At 38.6% G+C, this 26,654-nt stretch overlaps 1 protein-coding gene across 10 annotated transcripts in view; it reads right to left on the bottom strand.

Moving 5' to 3' along the window:
- Nucleotides 1–26,187, bottom strand: part of DIDO1 (death inducer-obliterator 1) — an 88,624-nt gene extending 62,437 nt beyond the window's left edge. For 3 of the 10 annotated variants that reach the window (XM_042858439.2, XM_042858438.2, XM_042858442.2), the window contains exons 1-3: nucleotides 25,956–26,092; nucleotides 6,057–6,243; nucleotides 3,461–3,659 (exon numbers count right to left, since the gene is read on the bottom strand). In XM_042858439.2, the coding sequence (XP_042714373.1) occupies nucleotides 3,461–3,659; nucleotides 6,057–6,221 (364 nt within the window). In that variant the 5' untranslated portion in view covers nucleotides 6,222–6,243; nucleotides 25,956–26,092. Of the gene's footprint in view, nucleotides 1–3,343; nucleotides 3,660–6,056; nucleotides 6,244–25,932 lie in introns of all 10 variants that reach the window. The other 7 variants (XM_065566135.1, XM_065566136.1, XM_065566139.1 and 4 more) reach the window with 7 other exon arrangements.
- Between the last annotated feature and the right edge of the window lie 467 nt (nucleotides 26,188–26,654).

Here is a 26,654-nt window from a genome sequence, read left to right on the forward strand (position 1 = left end):
ATTTTTTTCTTAATTCACCATGAATCCCCTTACTTAGAATAATAAATGAACCATAAAACTGATGTCCTGTTCTGCCCTGTCTCTAAAGGATGCTCTTATCAGGATGCAAATCTTTTTCTAAGGGCTTGTATAGACACACTCATTATAGTAGCATAATTAAAACTGTACAACCCCTATAATGTGGACACAGTTATATCAGTGTAAAGGTGGCTTATACCAGTACAGATCATTCCCGTAAGAGAAGGAGAATAAGTTATAACAGTAAGACTGCATCCACATTAGCGCTTATACAGATAGGTAAAACCAACCAACCAACTACACCCCTAACCAAAATAGTTATACTGGTACAAAACCTGCGTTAAGTCCAGGCCTAAAGAGTTTCCATCCAAACAAGTGGTACATTTCTGTGAATACTGTTAGAGAGTAATTAAGGTCAAAGTATAGGGCCCTCTATTGGAAATGTTTCTGACCACATAAGCACATGGTTTGCCAGAGTGATGGTCTGATCATGATAGGTAGGCAAATCTTCGAGACTGATAGACGTTAGGAAGCTGATCTGAAAAACAGCTGTCAAAGTGGACTTTAGTGTTTTTATTTTGAATTCTGATACTTGTAATGATTTCTGCAAGTTCTTCAATACAAGGATCATTTTAAGCCCCTTATATGGAGACTAGGAAGGTAAATACATCTCTATAGCTTTGGTAGTAGTTTGTTAGCTGCCATCTTCTGGCACTGTGCTTTACTAAGTTCTGAGAGCCAGACTGAATATTTCCAACATTTGTCATCCCTCCTGGCTGAGAATCAGAGATGCCTGCTCAAGAGTCCGATCTCCTCAGATGGAAGAAGAGGACAAGGCATTATTGTGGTTGGTGAAGGGTTGTCTAGAGAAGATGCTCTAGACATTTCACCTCATGATCTGTTCAACTGCCATCTAATTCAGTCACTCTCCCATCTGTATGAGAAGAAACCTGGAGAGGACTGTTACTCTCTGAAGATCCTTCTCTTCTGGCATTTGGCCAATAGCAACATTTTCTTGTCCCTGTACTCAGTTTCGAAGACTCCTTTATCGAGAGATTCCTCAAAACAGACAATTTGTACTCTCTTCCTCCCCTCCCCGGTATAATTTGAGGACACTATCAGATGTTAGGACATCTCCCTTCAATACCCTGGGTCAATAAGTAACTTCTTACTATTATTACTTGTCCTGGGATTCTTCTGGATCCAAATCAGATGAAACCTAAGTAGTCTTAATAGAAAACCTCTTGTATCAGGAATGCCAGGATTCTGTACAAAGTGAGATTTCATGAACCCAAATTCAGCTCAGACAAGTCCAGGATGGGGTGGAAATATCCTATTTTCTTTTTCATCATGAAGAATCTCTATCAAAAGCAAGTAATCTTTCTTCTGGAAAAGACAATGGCCCCTTGGATAAGTTTCACCATGCTGTCCAGAACTGCCTGTCACTTCTTGCGATCGCAATGGGGAGGCAATGAAAAGAAGTTAAGAGGAAGGTATTCCTGAAAATTTTAAAGGAGGTCCGTCTCATCAATTTTAAGAGTTCAGGAGAAGAAAGTGTCTAATGGACTAGATTAGTTACTTCTAGGATGCCTTCTCTAGATGGTGTTTGGGAAGTATTTTCATTCCTCAGTGGAGTTGAATGAGTGAAGGAATGAAAGAACTGATTGTTTTAGTAATGTTGGTAGTTAGTAATTCAGCAAAAGCTATTACACATTCCCTCTAGAGGAGTCTCACTAATGGGACTGGTTATGTATAATCCTGTTCAGGTCAGAAGAATTTCTCAAAGCCTTATCAACAAATTCTCTGAAAAAAAGCTCAACACACTGAAAGGAACTCAAATAAGGCTGGTCCTTGATGTGGTCTCTGTGTCAAGCCTTCCAAGTTGTATGTTGAGCCAGAGAAGAGTTCTGGCAAATAACCTGGAAATGTCACAAGCTGAACTGTAGGGTAAAGCTAGTGTTGATGTGAGAGACACAGCTTCTCAGAATCCCTCTCCAGGTCTGAGAGAACAGCACGAAGCAAGAGACAGAAATAACATACAAGCATGAGGCAACTTTATCAGGATCCAAAATAAAGAACAATTTGGGCATAAGTCACTAAAACCAAGAAGCATACGTGCTGCTGCATTTCAAACAATTTTCATGCAGTGTGAATGCCTTGCTAAGAAGGAATAATAAATACATTTTGTGATCAGTAGTATATGTGTTGTTGTACAGTCAACACAGGATAAATCTTCCACAAATCGGTAAAGTGAAACACTATTTTCATACACTTTCCTTGGAAAGGTTATGGAATTTTATCTTGTCTGACTAATGAAGTTTACACTATTAACACGTCTGAGCCACAACTAAATTTTAAAACCATTGTTAAACTCTGTTCCATACATGGAACTTAAGTCAATTGTCTCTAGACTGAGAGCAGCAGCTCCATAGGATCCAATTTTGCATTTCTTTCACAAGTATCTAATGCACTATAACAAAACTGAATCATACAATTTATCCTATTTTCATTTTATGGTGATTGCTGAAGAAACTGAACAAATTTCCAATAGCTTCCGATATATACCCACAATTCCAATAGCTAGTATATGAGGGGCTTAGACATGCTAGCAGGTTATTTTAGATCTCACTATTTTTACATCTTGCAATGTGCAGTCCTGATGAGATGGTTCCTGTTTTAAGTAGTGTACCAGCATATGCTACACTTGTAACACGTCAGGTATGAACCCCTCTAGAGTTAGCCCATGACAAAATGGTGCCATGTATTTGTCTACTTAAACTAAAAACTGATGGCCTGTGAAGTTCTCTTTTTAAAAAAATATGCTACCATTTATAAAGTAATTAACAACGCTAAAATAGGGAACTTTTCAAATCCACATAACAGTGTTTGAAAACATAGCATTTACAAGATTCTCTATAAGACAACTTCAGTGGGATTGTACTGTTGATATAACCATCAAGCTAGTGCATGCTTGAGCATCACTGAAGTGGGAAATGGCTAATAAGAATGCTGCAGTAGAATTAAAAAAAAAAAAATGAATTTTAAGCTAATAGTAAGGTAATAAAAATGCTGAATCACCTTTTATGCCCAGCTATTGGAGCATTCACAAATCATTTCTAACCTTGATGGAATTTTGTTAAGCTCTTTGGAAGATCATGTTTAAAAACAACATTACATATTTTTTTTTTTTTTAGTTTTAAGCATCTTATGTAGCAACAAGATAATTTTAAAATATTAGAAAACTTTAAACTGATATTAATAAGAAATTGAAAATCAAAGCAGTTATGATGCAACAGATCAAACAATATTTTACATATGTGTTTACCTTTGAAGATGAAGAAATGTTAAGAGTACAGCAGAGGAAATCCAAATTCTGAGATTTAAATTCCAGATAAAACTTAAAAAAATAGGAAGATTCTTCAATGTCCTCTATATGCTTTACCTGACACAGCATTAGAGGTTGGGATGGTTTCTCCCTGTAGATCTAAATGAAAGGGAGAGCAAGAAGAGGGCAGCAGTCGTCGATCAGAGTCATTCAGCATAATCCCTAAAGCACATGCTGAATTTGATAATTCAGAAGTGCATGGTTCATCTTGATGACAATCCAAAGACTCAGATATCAATCCTCCAGTTGTAGGCTCCTGAAAGCAAAAAAAAAAATTAAAAGTTTATATAGTTTTATTAATTTACTTTACCATTCTGTATTACACAATTCCAATAGGTCAGACAACGCAAACAGGTCAATTGTAGGTAATGCTTTAAATTGCTACGAAGTTCTCATTATTAAAAAATAAGTCTGTAAATTGAGATAGTTTTGGTAAGAAAACAGAAAGTAAAAGGCAAAGTGCATCTGTAACACTTGAAAGCAACCTTCACATTTTGTTTCTTCATCAGTTTTTCCTCAGGAAATGGACTGAAACTGGAAGGAGTATTATCGTAAAGGGGAAAAAATACTATCAAAGCTCCACTGTTAAGATTGATCTTTCAGCTCCATAAGGAATGTTGCTTGTATACTGATAAATTTGTTCGGAAGCCATTAAGATTTTCATAGCACAACAGTGTACTAAATAGGAATTTAACAAAACAAGTTAACTCTAATAATAGTATTTAATAGCTCAGCAAGAGTGAAATTAAAATATATAACTTATATTTAGATGTTTCTATCAGTACTGAAAATACAGAAAAACATTATCCTATTTTAAAAAAAAACATCACTAATTGAAGCTAACAATCCTAGATAAATCTGATTAACACCAGCTTTACTCCTACAAATTTTCCCTACAGCCAGATATAGATACACCTCTACCTCGATATAACGTGACCCGATATAACACAAATTCGGATATAACGTGCTAAAGCAGTGCTGGGGGGGGGGGGGGGCATTGTGCACTCCGGTGGATCAAAGCAAGTTCAATATAACGCAGTTTCACCTCTAACGCGGTAACATTTTTTGGCTCCCGAGGACAGCGTTATATCGAGGTAGAGGTGTATCTAATTGTGAGTTACCAGTTAGCGGAAGGTTAAATTTTCTATTCTTTCACTTTCTCTTGGTCTTGTACTGTGTTTTCAAGACAGAGTTTAAAGAGACTCAGTCAAGCCAACATACCCTAACTGCTAAAAGAATGTATTTTTGTGTGTCATCCTTTATATCAAATATTTTACACTATAAAGTGTTTTAAAACAAGTCAAATGCAATTTTACAGTAAAAAAGTAGGCCTGGTCTACACTAAAAAAGTTTTACCAGTATAACTATACTGGCAAGGAGTGTGATTTTTTTCATTGCCATAGTTATGCACGTTCAGATGCAATTATACTGATTTAGGTCACTTTTAACCGGTATAATTTATTTCACTTTGCCAAATCAGAATAAACTATACAGTTTAACTATGCTATCATAGCTAGAGCGGCAAAATTTGTAAGTGTGGACAAGACCATCGCTTCAAAGATTTAAAAACTAGAAATTAGTTAGTGGTTTAAAAGTAGGGAAGATTAAGAGTTCCAGATGAAGCTCCACAAGTGAGAAATTTTCCCTATGGTCATGTGCACTCTACAAAGATTCCCAAACCTGAACAGTTTTCAAAATCTATCCTTGAATATTTTTCAAGAAACATGGTTTTATCAGCAGGTACAGCCTGCATGAATGGGGCAAAACTTTTTTTAAATGCTTCATGAAAACCAGACTAGGCCAAAGAAAGGCTGACAACAACAATTTGTTAAGAGATCTCCCTCTACCACAGCAGCTAACTCTGCTGGCAAATCTTTTTCAAGAGTATTTCAGAATCAGGAACTTACTTTACAACAGGAACAAAGCTAACTGTACAGAAGTACAGAAAAGCCTATCCCAATTGGAGTACAACGAGCAGGCTTGGGAACAGGAGGCAGGATAGAACCAATAAAGAAAGTGAGTTTTGAATTGAACTTGAAGAAAAGCCAGTGACAGAGAAAAAAGGTAACATGATTCCATTTCTTGGAACAAACAATGATTTAGGAGCAATTGCAAGAGGAATTGCAACAGTAAAGGTAAAACGTGATTAAAACATGAACAAGGATTTCAGCGTGATAAGGATCAATTCTGGTAATGTACCAGAGGTGGAGATAGGCAAATGTAAGGACAAATTAAGATATACAATCCTATATGTTCCAACACATCCTCCCTACAATTTATTTGTTCAACTCAAACTGTCTAAGTTCACAAACCCCAGAGTCTTAAAGCATATTTGCTATTTTTAACTACTTGTTACTATTTGGGAAATTATCTCCACATTCTCCCCAGTGTCATTACATTTTCCAAATGAAAATATAAATTTGCCTTTCTTCTCAGCTGTTACATGAAATAGTAAAGCAATCCAAACAATTTTTCTACCACTGACAGCAACAGATAAACTAATGCTGCATGTGGACAAATTCAGGTTATTCCCTGCTTTCTAAATACTTCTCATGTACATTTCAAATCTTCTAAAAACAAAACAAATAAAAACCCCAGAGTGGTATAACCTAATTTTGAGAACCCTATTACTGTTTATTAAGGCATTGGGTACCTGCACTAATTTGCACTTTGCTTCATTGTCTGAATCAGTGGCTATATCCAAGGAGTCAGTGGTAGATGGCTGAAGAGAGTCTGAATTTAAAGTGCCTTCTTCCACGATGTTGCTCCGTAATAACCGCTCAATCTCCCTGTTCAGAATTTCCAATTCATCACACATCACGCAATTCTAAGAGATATACCTGAAGGAAGAGGGAAAGTCAGCTAATCACTTCTTGTTCAATTGTAATAAAATAGCCTACTATTCTTATATAACATATGCCACTGAAAAAAAGCTAAAAATTAAATATATTTGCCCTAACATATCTTATTTGAATCTTTCAGCTTGTAACATACTACTGACTCCAGAATGTCCTCTGCTGATTGTGCAAATAAATCCAGTTTACTATTTTTGTGCGATCAACCAGAGTCCAAAGACTATATATGGAAAATAATCTTCAATATATTTAATCTTGAGGAACAGATCTGATATTACCAATGCATACCCAACACTGCAGCTGGTATTTTCTCAGGTTAGGGAACATTCTGATGTTGAATAGATATGGGGTTCTCAACCTCTCTCTTTCTGAAGCCCCCCGCCAACATGCTATAAAAACTCCATTGCCAAGCTGTGCCACAACAACTTGTTTTCTGCATATAAAAGCGAGGACCGGCTTTAGGGGGCACAAACAGGGAAATTACCTGGGGCTCCATGCCACAGGGAAAACTGCAAAGCTAAGTTGCTCAGGCTTTGGCTTCAGCCCTGGGTGGCAGGGCTCAGGGCCCCAGGCTTCAGCCCCATGCGGTGGGGTTTTGGCTTTCTGCCCTGGGCCCCAATGAGTCTAACACTGGCCCTGCTTGGAGGACCCTCTGAAACCTGCTCACGGCCCCCGCAGAGGTCCCTGACCCCTGGCTGAGAACCACTGGAATAGATCATATTTTGCAATTTGTTATAATTTTACTCCACCCAGTGGCAAGATTGCAAACTGCATTTTAAACAGGGAGTTTTAATTTAACATGACCATTTCAAAACACCTTGAGAATGGAGGTTGTTCACAACTCTGAACAAAATGTTATGATTGTTCTTTCAAAAGTTTATAACTGAACATTGACTTAATACAGCTTTGAAACTTTAATATGCAGAAGAAAAATGCTTCCATTTACCAGATCAACAAATTTTAAGTGAACATAAGATGATGTCTCTTTCTCTTTTTCCATTCTATAGCTTTGGGGGCTTAGAGGGTGGGAAGGTGAGTAGGATGTGTTTGTTTTGTTCTTGGTTTGTCTGTATGGTTAGGTATTTGGGTTTTGATTTATTTTTAAATATTTGATTTGTGGGAAACCTAGGTTGAAGAAGTGAGTTTTATATTTTATTTTGAATACTCTGAAGATTATAGTCAATCAAATCTCTTCCAGAAGAGAGGTCCAAAGTCATGGACTGGTTAGAGAAAGCTCTGTCTATTGCATACATAAATCTCACTTTTGAGATCAACCATTCCACTGTACCAGTCAAATATAGCTGTCATGGGAAACCAAAGTCACCTATACTGCATCCACACTGGACAGTCTTACAAAAATAAACCTTGCCACCTGTTCTACCATCTGGTTAGCTGACCCTACAGGGAGCCTTGGAGTATACACCTAAACTGCAAAAAACCCCTACAGCAGCAAGTCTTAGAGCCCAGGTCTAGAGAGTCAGATTCAAGGGGTTTCGTGCTACAGCAAGAAAAATAGCCGAGAGGATGTTCCCGCTTGGGCTGGAACTCTGGCTCCGAAATCCATCTCCCTTCCAGGGCTTCAGAGCCCAAGCCAGAACTTCTACATGGCCATTTTTAGCACTGTAGCGCATAACACCTGGGCTCTGAGAGTCATTATTGCATGAGGGTTTTTTTCCCCTGTGTAGACATACCTAGTGTAAACAAGGCTCCCGCACTGGACCAGTTTTTACCACGTTAGTTAAACCTGCTAAAAAGCAGGCTGAATTAGCACAGTAATAAAAACTTGTCCAGCTGTAAGACTTGTCTACTATAGGGCTCTCAGCAGTTCAGCTGAGTAAAACAACATTTTTGTAGATGCCATAAATCCTTGCATCCCTGTCCTATTTAGATTAATACTTATTAAAAACCAACAATTTATAATTGCTCTTTTAAACAATACATTGCCCTAACCAATGAATCACCAAACTCCCACTGGTACTTATAATTATAGCACTTACTATATTAGAGAACCCCATCATCATCATCATTTCACTTTATTGTCACATCACTTTTAGAGGTTCTTTGAGTACACATACAAAAAAAAAGTACAGAATCTCACTGATAGACAGCTGTATAAAAGCTTCTTCAAAAGCTCTTCTGATCTGCTCAATGTGAAGCGGTCGGGAAGTGCAAGTTACAGCTCCTTTGTGTTACTTGGACTCTTACAGTCACAGGACCCTTTTAACCATGAAGTCTGTGGCCCTTCCCTCTGGTAAACCTCTGAACCTCAATAACATCTCAGCGTAGAAGGAACTAATACAGAGACATCCCTCAGCCACATGCAGGAGACGGATCCCCTTCTAGACCTGTCCTACTGATGGCTTCTCCTAACCAACCACACTGCAAGTTTAAGTGGTGCAATGGGCCTTAACAAGGTTTTCATCCTTTCTCAATTTCGCACTGATGCACTGAACAAAGTCTCCTTTAAACAATTAAGCATTGTATCACTACATCTGTAGTCTATTGGAAGGTACCTCCAACAAATAAGTGCTCCTACAATGCCTCGTTTTGCTTTTTCAAAACAGCAATATGACCATACCCCAAAAATAAAAAATAAACCTTTTTATATAGCTTGGGTATTTTCTTATCACAAACTTGTATATAAAACACAGGATATCATAAATAAGATTATACGTATTTCTAGATTCTCTTATTACATCACAAAAGTGTTCTGGTTTTATTCTCATGGTTACCATGTCATTAGAACATCTCTATAAATAAGAAGTCTGTTCCTCATGCTTCAGTTGAATACACTGAAAGCAATACTTGGAATCTCAAAAATTCTGCTGACAAACAATAAAAAATAACTAATATGAACATGTACATTGTAATGGAAACTGCGTACAGAAAAACTACAACAAAAAGGTGTCTGGACTGGTACAGAGATCTCAAAGAAAGAAAATCACTAAGTAAGAAAAAAATCATTTTTTCTTTTTGATCTTCTATACCAGTCCAGACCCCTAACTTCTCCCAAAACACTTCAAGCACCTGAGTTAGGGAAGCATAGTATCTCAGAGCCAACTGCAACATCCTTCTGCCAACAAACACTTCTGCAAGCACCTGTACATTAATGTATAATGTCTGATGAAGTTTTACATGCCTTACAAATCTTTAACATCTTAAAAACTTCTTGGCTCAGATATTACTTTCTAAATAGCACTTTACGCCATGCTGAGATCCATTATGTAAACCTCTGGTGCCCTATGCATGTTCAACAATTGAATTTTACTCTGCTTTAGCAATTCTGGACAGAAAGTGGGCAAAGCAATTTTCTGCTTCAAATGGAAGGTACATGTAATTTTTGTTCTGAATTCTAGAAGGGTCTAAACACAAATATAGCCAGGTGCAGAAGTGATGGAAGCCTCTCTACAAGACAGTACATATCACTCTCCTATCCTTCAAATCAGTTTGCAGTGATGAGAAACAGAATCTTTAACAAACATAATGAAACCCTCTCTTCACTGTCTCTAAAGGGGAGTTGTGAGAGCATACCAATTTTAAGCTCCAAGCGTGAATCACAGCTTGCTTTACTGATCTCAGGCTTTACTGATCTCAGCCTTCAGAAACATCTGGGTGCCTACCTACAGGAACAGAGTTAACCATTTAACCATTCTTCTGAATCCTACAACTACTCCCCCATTTGGGATAAAATCAAAATTCTTCTAGTCAGCAATTTTGAACATACTGTGGGTTCTAGCATCTTAGTGGGTGACCACCCAGTTGATATTGTTAGTGATATCACCTACCTTGGCTCTGTTGTCGATAACATGGGCAGCATCAAGAAATAACTTGAAGCCCTCACTGCAAAACTGTCATCAGTAATGATGCACCTCATTAAGAACATCTTTCACAACCAAACACCCTGATAAGTAGAGAGATGAAGCTGAGAATATATAATGCTTCAGTGGCTGGATGGTGTCAGACACCTGCCCCCCATAGACATTCTATCCAGTAGTGCACTAGATTTGGCTCAGGACAGAGCATCATGGAGGCACATAATACATTTGATGGCCTCTAAGCTGTCCACCCAACCGCATAAAAACTAGCCTACAACTGCTGCAAACTGTACTTTAATGCTGGTAGAACTCGGGCTCATGTCTACCTGGCTTGAAGAAATTCTAGAATGAAAGCAACATGGCAAGACAATCTTTCCCTCCTCATGCCAATCACAGAACGTCCTCCAAATTCTCTCGTTTTCTACAAGGTTGCTCACTAGACTTCAAACACAGTACACCTTTTGTGCATTCAGCAACTAATTGAAAGAGAATCTTGTCAGATCCTCATTATAGATTGTTCTGCTAATCAGAAGGTCTTGTATCACTAATATTATTATTGACCTAATCAAAGACATACTCATTAACTCCGGCAAGGCTACAGTGCACACAAATATGCAACTAGGAATGAATCTCAACAAGTAGAGGTTGAAGATTCCTCTTCTCAACACACTGGCTTTAATAGGGAGAAGAAAAAATAAACAAGCAGCTGTAATGAGAACCTCTAATAAATTTCCCAAAGAGCTGCAGCATGAAATTGACCTGCTTCTTATCAATTTCACAGTTGCTCGGGAACTCTTAGAAACAGCACTGAAAAGGGACAATATTTGGGCATTTTTCACTCTGCAAAGCTACAAGCAGCAACATAGCACTGGAGTGGTTTGTCGGAGACATCATGACCTCAAGTTTGTACACAGTTCACGTCTGGATGATTATCTTCATATTCATAGGGGTTAGGTCAGACTGACTCTTTGGACAGTGATTAGCTATTGGTAGTTTTATGTGGTTATTTTAAAATAATAACGTTTTAATGTTTCTACGTATGTTATGGAGCCTGATAGTTTCTATACCTAGCACGGTCCTTTCACACAGTCCTTGCATAGCTGGCAAGCTCCCCAGAAAGTCCTGTCATTGAGCAATTCTGAAAACATTCTTTAAACCAAAGGATATTTACAGGCCAAAAAAAAAAAAGGGGGGGAAATCATGTCTAATTGGAATAGCTATCAATTACTTAAGGGGAAACCACTTTAAAATGTTGTCATTTCTTCAAAAAACAAACAAGTCAAAAAACCCACATTAAAGCTTGGAATTTCAAAATTAATATTACACTTAAAAGTTATGGGACTACACAGTTAATCTAAGATAAACATCCTTAATTCTACCTTGGTAAAAACATCCTTAAAACAAATAGACAGCTCTATCTTCAAGCCCTATGCATCAGTGATTCCAAAGAAATGAAGAAGCCATCTAACAACAATGCTCCCTCCTGCAAATATACCGTATGCTCCTATAATATTTAAACCAAAGTGCATTAAGTATTCCATTATAGCCTGCCCTTCTTTAAGACCACAATAAGGTTACATCTCTTCAACAAAAGCAGCTATATTCAGGACAATAACTTGGAATAACCCAGAAAGGCTTCAAATATAAAAATGTTACACTGTGGAACAGCATAGACATATAGCTATCAAATCTGGGCTACAATTCTCAAGACATGGACAAAAAAAAGTCAGTAACTGAAATGCCAATGACACAGTGTTGTGGGAGGTGTGTGTGTGTGGGGGGGGTCACATAGGCAAAATATTCAAATAAGTCAATCTGCAGATATCTGTATCGACAGGATGCCAACTTTGCGAAGACTTAATAAAACTTCTCTTCGCAATGTCACCATCTTACATGACTGATGTAAACATTATGGATGGGTGCATTTACATACTTTCAATGCTAAATTTGAAGTGCTAGACTAAGGCCCTGATCCTGCAAAGCATTTAACTTTAAACATGAGTAATTCCATTAAAGTCCATTTATTAGCCCTAAAGAGGTACTATAGGACTCTTTTAAGAGGAAGAAAAAGGTGTTTCAACTACTAGGATTGTAGGAGTAACAAAAAAAGGCAGGCCCTGGGATTCACTGTTTTTATTCACTGGAAGATGGGAGGAGTCAGGAGTGAATCTGTTAGCAGATGGCTTCATGTGAGCAAGTGGATCTTTTCAGGAGTAAGTGCATGCGAATAAATGCAAGTGTAAATGTGAGTAGATATGTATAGATTCATCCGTGAAAACAAACAGGCGTGTGGAGGTTAAAAACAGAATAAGTGGGATAAATTAAAGAAAAACAAAGATGTTTATAGGAAAAGGAGGAAGAGACAAAACATATAAGAGAAAGGAGAGAACATAGTACAATATAGGAAAAGAATATAAAGGGTGAAAAATAAAGAGGGAACATTCAAAACAATACAGAAAATATAGAACAATCTACAATAGGAAATAAAAAGTGGAATTAAATCAAAAAGGGGAAACGTGATTATAAAAGCACAAAGTTATGTTTGTTCTGGGTATTTTTAAGTTTATTCAATAAAAAATTGATTGCCAATGCTACAGTTAGATACAGTACAAACGGTACAAAACAGTTTCAATTCCTTTAATTTGCAAGACCATACTTTTTAAGAGTCCATGGCTATTTGGGAACATAGTAGCATTAGTAGGCTTACTGCTTGGGCCAGTAAGTCTTGGGAAAAAATTTCAAAATCAGAGGGCAGTTCTTTCTAGGATACTGAGTTTAAAGGAAAATTCCATTAATTTTCTAATAACTTCAAACAGCGAAGTAAAAATTTACCAAAAAAGAAGTTTACGTTTTCAGAACAGAACAGTTTTTAGAAATACTGTCACTGTTTCAGTAGGTCATGTCAGTGATTCAAGATGGATGGAACACAGAAAAATCCCTTAAAATATGTATGGCGTAATAAGTTTACTGGTTTTTCTTGCAGAAGTCAAATTTCTACTGCAGCCTATTACAGTCTCCCACTGTCTACTATTTTTGACAACAATAAGAGGTGCAGTTATTAGTATAATCAAAATGGATATTTTAGGGTAAGGGTTCTCAAACTGGGGGTTGGGACCCCTTAGGGGGTCATGAGGCTATTACATGAGGGGTCACGAGCTGTCAGCCTTCACCCCAAACCCTGCTTTGCCTCCAGCATTTATAATGGTGTTAAATATATAAACAAGTGTTTTTAATTTATAAAGGGGGTCAAACTCAGAGGCTTGCTATGTGAAAGGGGTCACCCTTACAATAGTTTGAGACCCACTGTTTTAAGGCCTAGGCCAAGTAATGGTAGTATATATGTAATCCTATGAAGCACAGACCTATGTGAAGGGATGGCCCTAATGGACCTGTGTCTTGATATATCATTATGGGCAATCCCTTTTGCCTTGCCTACCTCTCTAAGTCTGTATTTAACCAGCCTTGCTATGGAAGATTTGGAAACCTTTCTTCCGAAACTCGTGGAGGAACATTAAATATTGCACATTGTTTCTCCAAAGGCTCCCAAATTCTAACACTCATTAATCAAAGTAAGAAGTGCTGAACATTATATCTTATAGTAAGTATAAAATATTTTATTTTTGTTAGTATTGCAGTCAGTACAGCCTCCGAACTGTGAAATGGACTTTTATTGTGGTTCATGCATCATCAGCAATCTAACTGAATTCCACCTGTAGAATCATTATTGATTGGTGATGTTGAGAAAGAAAAAGAACCCAGCTTGACTTACAAATCCAAAAGGAGTTTACAAGTTACAAAAATATACACTTACTTGCAAATTTCACAAATTTGGAGTAGGAGACAATGAACATGAAAACGTCAAATGGCACTTTTTACAGTCGCTTTTCACTGTATAAACGTACTTTGATGCTTTTTATGGCAGCTTCTGGTTTCAACAGATCTGCCAATAAAACCTGAATTTTTGGTCCCACTAAATGGCTCTGTTGATCAAAGAAATCCTGAGCTGTTCAGCATAAGGATGACTGTTATACTCCATTATTTGTCAACAGCATTTGGAAGGTCACTGTACTGAAACAGTCCATGAAAGACACTGAAGCTGCAAGCAAAAGTCTTCACTCCCTTCTTCTCCCCAAGCAGCGGCAAGCAAAAGCAGACACTCCCTTTCCACTACAAACAATCCTTCCCCTATCTCAAGGAAGTTTTAACTATTTTAAGTACCTGATAATATTACTTTGTCAGTTGTTGAGTATCATAAAATAGCAGCCTCAAACTTGGAAAAAGGAATCCCTCATGAAGCCCTGCAGAGATGGCTGGAGAATAACTCTTCCACAAGCTTCTGCAGCTTTTTGCTGCTGAAAATACAAAATCTACTCAAATACTCTGATGAGAAATTTCAGCATTTAACAACACAACACACACCATGATTATCTTCATTCATAACTGTCTCTACATGTAAATACTGCCACCGGACTCATCTTAATCAATGTTTACCTCTCTTGATGTTTACGTTAGAAGGCTTTAATTTCACCAAGATCTAATGATTTATGTATAAAACTTAAACTCTTAGTAATATAATTAGAACTAGAAGTTTCATCACTCTTATTGATGATATATTGTATGGTTTAGTTGTCCTTTAACTGCTACTAGTAGTTATCTTATAGAAGAAGCACACTTGAGGAAGAAGTATAAGGGACAACCTTTCTCACAAGTGCCTCATTAAATGGCATTTTTACAACTGCCCACAGTCCTATGATAAATCAACACCATTTGCTTTTTTTGATTTCCATTAATACAGTTTGATGTAGCTGTCTTGGAGTTATTCCAAATCACCTCCAACACCGTGGACTAAGACGTAAATATTCAGATTGGGACATTTACATCAGTATCAAGGTAAGCTGAGTTATCACTAATACAGACAACTTTTTGTAAGATGCATGTTTTTTTTTTTTTAAATGCACATTTGAGTAATGGCAAAAGTGCGATGACAAAAAGACCTCCATACGTTTATCCAATTATCAAAAGATAAGGAGCCAGTATAACTGCTCTTTATTACAAATACTGACTGGTTCATCATTTTCAATCTCAATTCAGGGCAAGAAAATTGCATTCACATCAGACCTCACCCCAAATTAGCAATACTTTAAGATTAATTTATCTATAATTTTGTAGAACTCTGAATTAATATAAATACCCAGGCATTAAAAATATCATGAATACCCGCACAAACAGAAACTGGTCACATCATTAACTGAAACAGCTTTAGATGAAAAAGAAATATATAGATTACAAATGAATGAAGAACAATCTGTGTGAAAACAAATACTTTATTAACTTACAACGGAACAGTGTCCATATTCAGACCTACATTTCTGCTTTTACCCATCTCTTTTTTCCATTTTTTTATTTCTTGCTCTTCCTTCTTCTCTATGGCATTCATATTTATTGAAAAACATAGCTGTACAAATATTTTTCATGATTGACTTTTTTGTATTTACTTTTCATACCTTTTACATTTTACTGTTATATGATTTTATATCCTGAAATTTTATCTATACCATCCAGTCAATAGGGATGTTGACTGGAGTCAGGAGACCTGGGTTGGAGCCTCAGGTCTGCCATTGACACCTTGAATGTCCTTGGTCAACTAACTTATCTGTGTCTTAGTTTTTGTGTAAAATGGGGCTAATGCTTATCAGTATTAGTGTGACTGGATTCACAAATAAGAATAAACTTGTGAAAAATATTCCATGTTAGAATAACGGTTCTTTATCATGCTAAAAAGTGCATGTCATTACAAACTCACACAATAGTAAGTCACTATGGCTTCCTTTGTAATTTTGGTCTATGAAGATATTGTGAGCGCTAGTTCATCATGTAGTTATCTTTAAAAGATCTGATGCTTAAAATAAATATTTACACAATAAAAAGTATGTTGCAATGTTTGTAATTAACTAAGGATTGTGAAGTCCACGAACATGAAAGCTACTACAGAAAATTTAATACTGTAACTTCCTTTGTAAAGTGCTTTGACACCTACAAGTGGAAAATACTACATAAATTTGAAGCATTAGGACACTTAGGAAAACAAGCCTACCATATCACTTACTTGCAATACTATCTGGTTTATTTAAAAAAAAAAAAAAAAAATCACACAAATTCCTTCATATTTTACATACAGTAGAACCTCAGAGTTACAAACTCCTTGGGAATGGAGGTTGTTCATAACTCTGAAATGTTCAAAACTCTGAACAAAACGTTATGGTTGTTCTTTCAAAATTTTATAACTGAACACAGACTTCATGCAGCTTTGAAACTTTACTATGCAGAAGAAAAAATGCTGCTTTCCCTTAATTTTTTTAGTAGTTTATGTTTAACACTGTACCATACTGTATTTGCCTTTTTTTGGTCTCTGCTGCTGCTTAATATTTCCAGTTCCAAATGAAGTGTGTGGTTGTGACTGGGTCAGTTCGTAACTCTGGTATTGGTAACTCTGACGTTGTACTGTACCTAATCAAAAACTACTTCCCATGAAATAATGTCACATTCTCAAATGTTAATAAATGCTTTACAATTTGCAAGAGTAAATGTAGATTTGGCAATGTATAGCTGAGTTACACAACCATTTTTCTATGAAGCTTCCTCTCCTTGCCAAAAAGAGGTGCCAACAACTTGCAATTATTTCATGTTAGAGGTGAGACACATATGAATACACAGATAGTGCTCCGTGATTGTTTTTAGGACTGTGTATCAGTATCTTCATACTCCCGGACACCCTTTATACCTCTGGAAATTTTTACAAACTGAAAGTTTCTTCTTCATGCACGCCAATCAAATGTTCCTCACAACAGCAGTTTTCAACCAGGGGTCTGGGGCCCCTGGGGAGGCGCAAGCAGCTTTCAGGGGCTCCGCCAAAATAAACCAGAGAACAGGGCCAGCATTAGACTCACTGGTGCCCAAGGCAGAAAGCTGAAGCCCGAGCCCTGCCACCTGGGGCTGAAGCTGAAGCACATACAACTTAACTTCGTGTGACCCCGGGCAATTACCCTATCTGCTACACGGGCCCTGGCTTTTAATCTACTGGTTATGCAGAGAAACAGTTGTTGTGGCACAAGCGGCCCATGGAGTCTTTATAGCATGGGGGGAGGAGGAGGGTTCAGAAAGAAAAAGGTTGAGAATCCCTGCCTTACAATATGAACTTCTGAAAAGGAGTGGGAACGCAGTCTAAATCTCAGTGAGTAAGAAAAGATGTACAAATTATCATAAACAAAAACAATGGATTCAGTTGCCAATAAAAACATGTTATTCCAATAGATACAATATGTTTATGAAAAGCTAATTAAAAAGAAGCAAAAAAATAAAATTAGCAAATGGATTTTTCATGTTAAGTGTTACTGTCAATAAATGATTACTGAATCAGCACCTAAATCTTGTTTGACAGTCTAAATGGTAATCCTGGTAAATCTGCAATAGCTTTGCTTCATATTCACCTTGCATAAAATCCCAGGTCCATTTCAGAAAATTCTATTCAAGATACTGCCATGGGTTCCATTATTCAACCAAAAAATAAAATAAAAACCTAATTAGCGCAACTAAAAAAATTAGTTTATACTTCACAGCAACCCAGTGATAGTAATCACCACAAATTAAGAAAAAGAAAAAAAAAACTTTGCTAAAATGAAGTTAAGTTTACAGGCACAGATCAGTGGTTTGAAAGCATGATTATTTTTGAGAACAGTATTTTTAAAAATGTTAAAAGTTAAACATTAGAAAGCACAGAAATACAATTTTATGATAGCATGCCTGCCTCTCTCTCCCCTTCCCCAATCTGTTTTATGCTTTTATCCCCTCCAGAACTCGAGGAGCTTGGGGAAAGTTATGAAGGGGAGACAGGCTTTTGGTGGCAGGCCCTGGAAGGAATGGAAAGAACAGTTACAGCTAGGTGAAGGAGATTATGAGCAGATCAATTCTATAGCGAAAGACAGGAAAATAGAGCACAAACTGCTTCCCTGGCTTCTGCAGTGGGGGAAAGAAAAAAAAAATACACAAAAATTTAAAAGCAAATTTACCTGAAAACAAATTACTTTCTGCCTTTAAGACTACCTAAAATCTTCTGAAGCAAAACCTACAGAAGAAATTCTGACTATACACTGCTCTGATCCTGCATGCTGAAAGTCGGAAACACAAATGGAGAAGAAAAAGAGGATGCACTATCAGCTAGAATGAGAGGAGCACTAACTATTACAAATTTATTTTATTCTGACTCCACATATTGGTAGACTTCTATTGATTTTCTTTAAACCAAAGTAATTTCTCCAGGCTGAGACTGAAGCCAGTTAAACAGTAATTTACAATGCAAATACTGATACAACCTTAACGTTCATGCTGTTGTAACAGCAAACCAAACACCATAGCAGAGCATAAAAAAATTACTCAGTACCAACTAGCGCAAAATCTAAGGTCTTGTCTACACTAGAAAAAGTATTTGCCAGAAAACCCTCTTAGTGGCGAGGCACCTTATACCAGGCAAAAAACTTATTTGTATATAACTTACACCAGTATAACTTATACCAGTTCCCCAAACAAAATAAGCTATACCAGCAAGAACTTTTTTGCCAATATAATTGCATTTATGCTAGGGTTTTTGTCAACACAGCTATGTCCGTTAAGGGTGTGATTCCTAATCAACCCTATGCCAGCAAAACTTTTAAGAGTGTAGACTGGGCATAAGCATACCAGTGCTTCCACACTCAGTCCACTCCCACCCACACAGATCATATCTCATCAATTTAAAAGAATAAAAGTTATATACTGTTTAGTGTGTACTGAATTTAAAGAATTAACTATTCAATATGCTTTTAAAAACTAACTTACAACTAAGATCAGTTCGACTATGGGGGGAAAAACACGTGTAGAATATGTTATTCAATGAATTTCATCAGTATTAGTTTAAGTATTCAGTGACTAGTAACTGACCAGCTACAGAGTTAGTTGAACACCTCCCATTCCAAAGGCCCCTTGCTACTGTGAGGGTGGATGAAGAATTTTTGCTATTTTACCACTAGACCAACATTCTGGCTGTGGTAAACTGGATTATCATCATTCTAGTACCCCTTTTACCAGGAAGCTGCTCCACTGTCTGCCTCTGCTGAAGCTCATAGATTACCCAAGCAGCAGAAGAGTGAAACTGACCTGATTTATCTGAAGAAGTGAGGTTTTTACCCACGAAAGCTTATGCCCAAATAAATCGGTTAGTCTTTAAGATGCCAACAGACTCCTTGTTGTTTTTGACCTGATTTATGTTCTTGGTACTGCACCCAGGGTTGTGAACAGCAAAAGTAAAACTAATAAAGACTCTAGAGAATTTCAACTGGTCTGCCATTTGGGAAAGCCCTGAGCAGCATCAGACACTCCTGAATCATCTGTCTGCAGACTTTGGAAAAGAGTACTGCATCACTTTACACAGAAGAAAAAAAGTGATTTTTTTCTCCCCATTAGGTAAAACCTTTGATTCTGCAAAAGTTAATGATAGTTGTCCAGGAAAACTTCCTACTTGCCCCAGGCAAGTAGATTTTTCATGTCCTGACTTTAAGAATAGTAAAACAAAACTATAATTTAGTAGCTTCATATCAAACTGTCACTAGATAGTAATATTACATAGTCAACATACAGTACAGTTTGCAGTACTATTGTAGTCGTGCTGGTCCCAGAACATTAGACACACAAGATGGGTAAGGTAATATCTTTTGTTTCATAGAATATTAGGGTTGCAAGGGACCTCAGGAGATCATCTAGTCCAACCCCAAAGCAGGACCAATCCCCAATTAAATCATCCAACAGATTTTTGCCCCATATCCCTAAATGGCCCCCTCAAGGATTGAACTCACAACTCTGGGTTTAGCAGGCCAATGCTCAAACCACTGAGCTATCCCTCCCCTCCCACTTACAGGCGTCAAGAAGAACTCTGTGTAAACTCGAAATCCTGTCTCTTTCACGAACAGAAGTTAGTCCAATAAAAGATATTACCTCACCCACTTTGTCTTTTTAATATACTGTAGTATTTAGCATACTTTCTCCAGTATGCTGCAAAAGAGAGCTTATATCCTGCTTATGCAATACAGCTTGTTCACAATTTTTCAAATCTGAACTACTTACCTGCACTAATAGTTGAGTTCTGCTATTGAACTTCCTTATTACCAGTGTTCAAAATATATTTCCAGCAATTGCCCAGTCAACAGAGAGCTTCAGCAATACTGATTCACAGAACTTGGCACTCTTCCCTTTCAAGTAGTATTAACCAATTCTCCATTATGCCCTTTGGGGACACTACACTACTGAATGCACAGCAGTTGTTTTAGAATTGGGGCAAATCAGTAGTCCTGACACTAAAAACTCTATGGGTGTTTCTGTTGTTTTTTTCACAAGGGTAGGGGTATTATTCCCAGAATTTAGATCAAATTCCAATTTGAATAATTGAATTCTGCCTACCTACAATTCATGTATTAAGCAACAGTGTACAGAAACAGTACACAAGAAGGCAGTATAGTTAATTAATGAGTGAAACGATTCCTAAAATGGTAAGCCAGCATAGTTAACGTAAAACTTAATAGCTCAAAGATCGACATGTGCCATAACCATCCAACTGATAAGTCAGGGTACTGTCATATGCAAAATTGTAGTAGGTCCAGAAAACTAACTGGCCTCAGGGCAGGTGTATTAAACCTTGCTTTTAATTTCTGGGTCCATGAGCACAGCTGTCATAAGAACCAGAAAAAAGTGTATTTAAAGTATTTAAAACTAGAAACAGGCAGGATGCTTAGTGTGAAACATTTTGATAAGACACTAATTTTTAAACCTCCAGAGCACAATTCTGTATGATGTCAACAGCCTGGCCTGGTAAACAGAGTTCTGATTATATTAATGTACATTTCTTGAAACAAAATCTGTAATTATTGTTTTTTCTCTGAAATAGACATGGCAAGGATTTACAAACCTGTTAAAACTTCCCAAATATATGAAATAGTTACAAAAACAAAAAAACACCTCCACAGCACAGTATCACTATAGTGTGAGATGCTATTCTGATCTTATAACGAAATATACAGACAGACAAGGGAAAATCTTGGCTCCATTACGGTCAATGGAAGTTTGGCCATTGGCTTCAATGGGGCCAGGATTTCACCCACTACTACAATTGTTTCTAAAGTGGAACATCTTACTTAGTTTGCTCCTGTCTTAATAAAATTATACTTGGCTCTACAGGAATCTCTTAGACTAATATGAATTATACCGTTGCCATCAAAGTTTTGCATGTAAATAACGCTGATTTTAAAACCTTTATGTTACCATTTAAATACAAAAAGCTGCCTTAATGTAGTATTCATAACAAACTATCAAAAATAGGGAAGTTTGAAATGAAAGTTATCAACTTCATTCTTAACTCATCACACTGTGCTTAGCTATTTAAAAATAATATAATAGTGAAAACAATGAAATATTTGAACACAACAAAAAACTAACCTCTCTGCTAGGAGTCACAATTGAGTGAAATAACTTGTACACAAACAAAATCTGTCTCTCTCAGAATATTGGCTATATTTCTGGATTCAATTCCTGCCTTCGTCACAGTGTTACTGGGTGACATTGGACAGTTCACTATTTGTAAAATGAGGATACTACTTCCCTATTTCATAATGGTATTATGAGGCTACAGTCATTAATGTTTGTGAAGCATTCAGGTACTACAGAAACTGGGTTCACATAAGTTCCTGGATAGGTAAAATATGTACCCCTCATGCCATACTTGGTACTAAACTACAGCCTCTACTTGTGAGAGTAGAGGCTCTCCAAAGCACACTCAAGTAGTTACTTGATATTCTTATTATAAGGGAGAGTAACAGGCCTTGTCTACACTAAATTCCTTTCTTTAAATTTCCCACCATTGCTACTACCAGCAGTCCTAGCAACAGTGCGAGTATTAGGCCCTGTCTATATGTACATGCACTCCACAGCTGCAGCGTGTGTGGTGAAGACACTTTATGTCAACGGGAGAGAGCTCTCCTATCAGCATTAAAAAAACACCTCCACCAGTGGCATAAGCTGTGTCACCATTCCACCTCCGTAAGTGGCATAAGTTGTGTCAGCAGGAGAAGCTCTCCCGTCGACATAGAGCTGTGCACACAAATCCTTATGTCAGTGTAATTTATGTCATGCAGGGGGGTGAAATATTCACACCCCCTAAGCAACAAAAGTTTTGCTGACATAGGCTGTAGTGTAGACCTAGCCACAGGCCATACCTACACTACTACTTATGTCAGCAAAACTTATGTTGCTCAGGGGAGTGAAAACACCCCCCTGAGCGAAATAAGTTTTGCTGGCATAAGTGGTAGTGTGCACAAAGCTACGTCGGTGGGAGAGCTTCTTCCGCCAACATAGCTACTGCCACTCGTTGGGGGCATAGAGCAACTACGCAAGAGATCTTACAGCAATGCTGCTGCAACGGTACAGCTGTGCTGCTGTAAGGTCTCTAGTGCAGACATATCCTTAGTTAAGAAAGGCCAGCAGTGATCTATCTAGTTGCACCAACTGGAAACTTGAAGGGGGGGGGGGGGAAGTCTAGTAGTGACAACCAAAAGGAAGGCAAGTCCAAAAATAAGAGAAATGCAGAAGTTGGGCTAATAGCTTATAATGCTAAACTGGAAAAAACTGGGGAGAAGGTGGTGAGAATGCACCAAAGTAAGAATGGGAAGTCATCTACCTAGCCTAGCTGAAGTTCATGGCTGAACTGGAGAGTTAGTACAAGTTCAGAATCCAGTTTTACAACCATAAAAAAACAGAGACTGCTTTTTGACTGAAGAGCCAAATATAATTTACTTTCTGAAAACAACTAACTTTTTTTCTGGCTAAGTCTCTCTCATTATCTCCTGGTAATTTAATTAAAGTTGGGTCTTAGGGATTCAGAGTTTTATGTAATATTTTGAAATCAGTTAGTCCTACTTGCTTTACTTTTTTTAACAAAAAAATACAACACTCAATTACAGCTAAACTGTCTGTAAAATACTTTGAAGATTAAAAACAGTGTGAAGTAATTATTAATTGTATTATTCTAGTCAATGCACCTTGCATATTAACTGAACATCTTAAAAACCTATAGCTCATTGTATACATTCTGAAATATTTAAACTGCACAGTCCAAAACAAGTTTGTTTAACTAGACACAATACTTAAGGGTTTAGTGTCTCACTGTATCTCAAAACCTTAAACATTATTTTAAATGATTCAAAACACTAATCCTGCTCTAACAGAAATTAACAGCAAATATCCCATTCGCTTCAAGGTGCAGGATTGTGTCACAAATGACTGAAGTCTCACAGCTTCAAAGAAGGCTGAAGGCTAACATAATCCTTTGGTCTTCCTCTAGATTGGATCTAAGCACCTTTCAGTGCAGTGTTTCTGAAACCCCCTAACAGCTAACTCTGAAAAGGTAATTTGTGCATGGAAGATACTACTACATTTGTTCTTATGGAAAGATCCAAAGGCCAACTATCCATTTCCAGTCTTTCATATGCTAAAAAAAATTATCAAAGTAAGAAAAATGCTGCTTGAGAACCTATTAGAGTTTGATTTAAAGATATTTACTTTGCATATTTTGACTTGTGATGTTGACAATTTGTGTTTTAATGTTATAAAGCTTAAACTTTTTGAATGTCAATATCTACTGTCATTAAATGACGGTCTGACCCCCACCTCCATCATTTCCTGCAACTGTGAAATTTTAAATTAATAAAATAAGACTTCACATTTTCAGCCAAATTTCATTTATTTTTCCTCAACCAACAATTGAATTGGTTGTATGGTTAATTAAATTGCTAGAAACTAAAAACATACTTAGATACTAAATTTATTTCAGTGACAGGTGGTAATGTAAATTAGCAACAATGAGAACATTCTTTAAAAAAAAAAAAAAGGTCATCTGATGACCAACTGCTAAATGAATAGGGTCCTACCAAATTCAGGTACATTTTGGTCAATTTCATGGTCAGAAGATTTTAAAAATCATAAATTTCAGGATTTCAGTTATTTAAATCTGAAATTTCATGGTGGTGTAACTGTAGAGGTCTTGACCCAAAAAGGAGTTGGGGGAGGGGGGTCCACAATGTTATTGTAGGGGAGGTTGTGCACTGCTGCTGGTGGCGGCGCTGCCTTCGGAGCTGGACAGCTGGAGAGTGGCAGCTGCTGGCCGGGAGCCCATCTGTGAAGGCAGCACCAGCAGCAGCGCAGAAGGATGGCATGATATGGTATTTCCACCCCTTCTTCTGCGTTGCTGCCTCAGAGCTGGGCCCTCAGTCAGCAGCTGCCACTCTCCGGCCACCCAGCTCTGTATAGTATAGGGTAAAAACTGACAAAAGACCAGATTTCATGGGGGAATCCCAGATTTCACGGTACGTGATGCATTTTTCATGACCATGAATTTGGTAGGGCCCTATAAATTAACAATAAATTAAATAGGATTGTGTAAGTTTAAATATTTTTAAAATAACTGTTTCTGAGAAAAAACAAAAGATAGATTTATCCATCAAGAAAAATACAGCCCTGAAGAATTATGGATTACATAAAACCCTTATGTGATACATAAAATAGGTCAATTTTTTCCCTGAAATTCCTAGATGGAAATCCCAGACCCACACAGCAAAGTAAACAAGGTGTCATACTATTTTTAAAAGTGACCATGTAAACTACAGGAAAAAAAATAAAATATTGTTTCATATTTTATATGGCAATTTTCATCTCAAAAAGGATCACAAAGCATTTCACAAGTTCAAACTGACAAACTACAGAAAAAGAATTACTTCACCCATCACTGAAATGCAGCAAACTCTGGGGTGAAGCATGAAATCTATTCTAGCTATTTTTTTAATTGGATTGAATCTGCAGGGGCAATTTAGGAAGGAAATTCTTGCAAAAAGTAGCACAGGATCCTTAACGGTGCCAGGTAATCACATCCAAAAGATGGCACCTGGCACCATTAGAACTGGAAAAAGGGAAAACGTAGAGGCTGGGAAGTTACTGAATACTTTATAGGAAGCCAAAAGAGTTTCAATTCCTTGGCTCCTACCTTAAGACTAAATCACCAAAACAAGGTGAAATTCACCTCTTCTATATAACTCACCAATACAGATTGAATTTACTTCTAACTCCCCCAGGGAAAAAAAAAACAAAGCACCCCAGGTTGTTTGAATTTCATTCCCACCCACCAAATGACCCCCACATCAGGATAACTGTCTCCCCACATTTCATCACTCCCATCAAATGACCTCCCAACTCCGGGTGTCCCCCCACAACCATCACACCACCCGAGCCCCTCTCATCCGCTATGCGGGGACGGGGGGAAACAGTAGGGCAGCAAGGGGAGACGGATCGTGACATCACAGAGAAGTGGTCTGACATCAGCTCGATTATGATGTCGATTATCTTGTATCTCAACGGTCACCTCGTCTCCACAGTGGAGAAACCCGCCTCCGACACCCTGCTCGCCCGGCGAGGGCGACGTCTCTGCGCTGCGGCCCAACAGCCCTCCCCGCTTACAGGGAGGCTCCTTTCGCTTCCCTCAGGGGCCCTGCATCGAGCGGCCGGCCTCCTCTGGTACCGCGCCAGGCCGCCCACTTGCCAGCAGAACCGGGTCGGGCCGACACCACCCCCGAAAACAGGGCTCGTTGACCCTCCGGGGGCCCTGAAGCCGCCTGGCCGGGCCTGCCCTCCTCCATTTTCTAGTCAGGCCCAGCGCCCCTAGGCAGCGGCGACCACCCCTTCTCCGCACCCCCCGCCTCAGTGCGGGCGGTGTACCCTGGTGTCCCGGATTCACCTCAGGCCGCCTCTCTCACTCACCGTCGGGAGGAGGGGACAGACCTCGCCGGCACCGGGGGTCTCAGCCGAGCCGAGCCGCCATTTCCTCCTCGCAGCAGCTCCTCAGCGCTGGGCGCGGGGCACCACTCCTCCCCAGCTACCATAGAGACTGACATGGCGGCGAGGCGTGGCCCAGAGAGTCAACCGGTCGGCGCTCCCCTCTCTGTTCCACACACTGCTCCCGTGAGGACTTCTGGGGCGCTGCGGGCAACTACTGTTCGGTAACCATAGAGCGCGAGGAGGAGGGACGCCTGCGCAGCCTCGGGGGCTGGGGAGAAGTGCCGCGCGCGCTCTCGGGGGCGGGGGAGAGCGCTGCCATGCCATCACGTGGGTCGCTCCATGCAGGAGCGGGCGCCGGGGGAAAGGGGAGCAGCAGAGCGCCAAGGCGGCAGGGCAGGGGCTCTGCTGCTAAGCGGCCGAGACAGCCAGTTTGGGGGGGGGGGGGGCAGCCAAGGCAATAACCTCTGAAGTGAGAGGTATCCACAGGGGGCTGCTAGGGGAACCCCTCTCTTCCTACTGAAGTGCAAACAGCGGCTGGCACCGCCCCTTTGGCACATGCCCTATTTTGATGCAGTGGTGGGAGAACTCCTGGCTTCTCTTGGCTCTTCCACCGCCTTCTTTGGTGACTTTGCGCAAATTAACCTCTCGCTGCCTCCGTTTTCCCCGCAGTAAAAAGGGGGA

Source organism: Chrysemys picta, chromosome 13 (assembly GCF_011386835.1).
Source record: "Chrysemys picta bellii isolate R12L10 chromosome 13, ASM1138683v2, whole genome shotgun sequence".
Lineage (NCBI taxonomy): Eukaryota > Metazoa > Chordata > Testudines > Emydidae > Chrysemys > Chrysemys picta.